The sequence below is a fragment of the Zingiber officinale genome, chromosome 5B (genome assembly GCF_018446385.1).
Source record: "Zingiber officinale cultivar Zhangliang chromosome 5B, Zo_v1.1, whole genome shotgun sequence".
NCBI classification, from domain to species: Eukaryota; Viridiplantae; Streptophyta; class Magnoliopsida; order Zingiberales; family Zingiberaceae; genus Zingiber; species Zingiber officinale.
This window is the reverse complement of record NC_055995.1, coordinates 83,685,995-83,687,832: the sequence shown is the minus strand read 5'-3', so window position 1 is coordinate 83,687,832 and position 1,838 is coordinate 83,685,995. Positions and strand designations below refer to the sequence as shown.

General features: G+C 34.6%; 1 protein-coding gene across 1 annotated transcript; it reads left to right on the top strand.

The window, feature by feature from the left end:
* The first annotated feature begins 242 nt into the window (after positions 1-242).
* On the top strand, positions 243-1,094 carry LOC121987564. The gene is made up of 2 exons (XM_042541315.1): positions 243-356; positions 443-1,094. Exons 1-2 carry the CDS (start codon positions 342-344, stop codon positions 962-964), a joined length of 537 nt encoding a protein of 178 aa, XP_042397249.1. The 5' UTR covers positions 243-341; the 3' UTR covers positions 965-1,094.
* Positions 1,095-1,838: the final 744 nt, after the last annotated feature.

The following is a 1,838-nucleotide window of genomic DNA, read 5'->3' as shown; positions in this document are numbered from 1 at the left end:
ATTTATACAACTTGCCAAAACTCAGTGAAAAAATACATTTTTGTCTCTGATAAAACCCCAAAAAATAAAATTAAATTACTGCAACGCACACGAGAGTGAGAAGACAATACATGTTTTTTATGCATGGCACCGGGAATTCAGTTTTGATCTCGTGGGTTCAGACTTAAGTACCTGGTCAATCATCTCACTGAGTCAAACACCAACGTATATGAACGAGAGTTGAGCAGGTCATCGACTGCCACGCGGTTCAATGTTTTCTTCTTCCCTGCGTGCGCTATAAATAAGTGTAATGGCGCAGTTCATGTCTTCACAACAAGTTTTAGCAGGGAGAAAGATCAAAAATGGGATCAGTTTGGGTAAGATGATTGATTTTAGTTTGTTTATCGCCATTTTTTTTACTTTTTTTTTAAACTAATTTTGAGTTTGCTGTTGGTGTGCGCAGGTTAGTTATGCACCGGCGAAGAAGGACTCGGATGCCGACAGAACTCCGGCCCGACCGGGAGTCGGCGATGGCGATGGATCCCATACTCATGCTGTCGACAAACTGCAGCTGCTGCCGGTAAATGAAGATTTGGTACTTCAACGCTCGAGAACCCTGACTCCGACTAAGCCACTGATCAAAGACGGCGGTGGAGCTAGTCATCATGCCATAAACGAGAGTCAACAGATCGCGGATGAAGCCTTGAGATCCAAACGCTCAAGAACTCCGACTTCACCGCCGCCCAAAGACGGCGGTGGAGCTCGTCATCATGCTATAAACGAGAGCCAATCGTCGACGGATAGAGCCTCGAGATCCAAACGCTCAAGAACTCTGACTTCGCCACCGCCCAAAGACGGTGGTGGAGCTCATCATCATGCAAATAACAACAGTCAATCTTCGACGAATGGAGTCTTGAGATCCAGACGCCCAAGAACTCCGCCTCCGCCGCCAATCAATGACGGTGGTGGAGCTCGTCATCATTGATAAAGAAATATATATATATAAAGAATAAATTTTAAAATAAATGTATAGTCAGTTTGATAGATGTAATTTTATTTTATATTAAATGTCAAAGAAATATATATTTTCTCTTCGTAGCTTAAGGTTTGTTTTTCCTAACATTATTATATTATAAAAGTTATTCTATTTAAAACCTCGAGTAATAAAGTCTAGTCAAATGTAAAATAAAAACATAAATGGTATGTGGGTCTACTTACAGAAGATTATATGCGTGAAGACTGCATGTGTGCATTTTTCCTCGAAGGAAAATAATTATACAAATAATTATAATTACATTATTTTACGAGTAATTTAAGAAGTGATTTGGATAAATTTCTTAAATTATTAAATGATAGTTTTAAAATTATTAATTTATGTATCTATTTTTTATTTTATTTTTACTAGTAGATTGATATTTTAAAGTAGTCGAATAGATTTAATTCTATGCTAAAATGTTAGAATTTTAAAGAAATCCTTAATGTAGGTAAATTTCTTAAATTATTAAATGATAGTTTTAAAATTATTAATTTATGTATCTATGTTTTATTTTATTTTTACTAGTAGATTGATATTTTAAAGTAGTCGAATAGATTTAATTTTATACTAAAATGTTAGAATTTTAAAGAAATCAATCTAAGTTAGAATGATTTATTTATTTTTTCATATCAAAATCAATTTTAGATAAAATCAATTGATAGACCAAGCGAACTCAGATTGATATGAAATTAATTTCAATGAATTCAGTTATTTCTCTTGATTATATTCATACCCTTAATCGTCAATTTGACGTTTAGTACATTGACCAATTTTGCCTAAAACCGGCCGATTGACCAAATGAGCTTGGATTGACATGGAACTA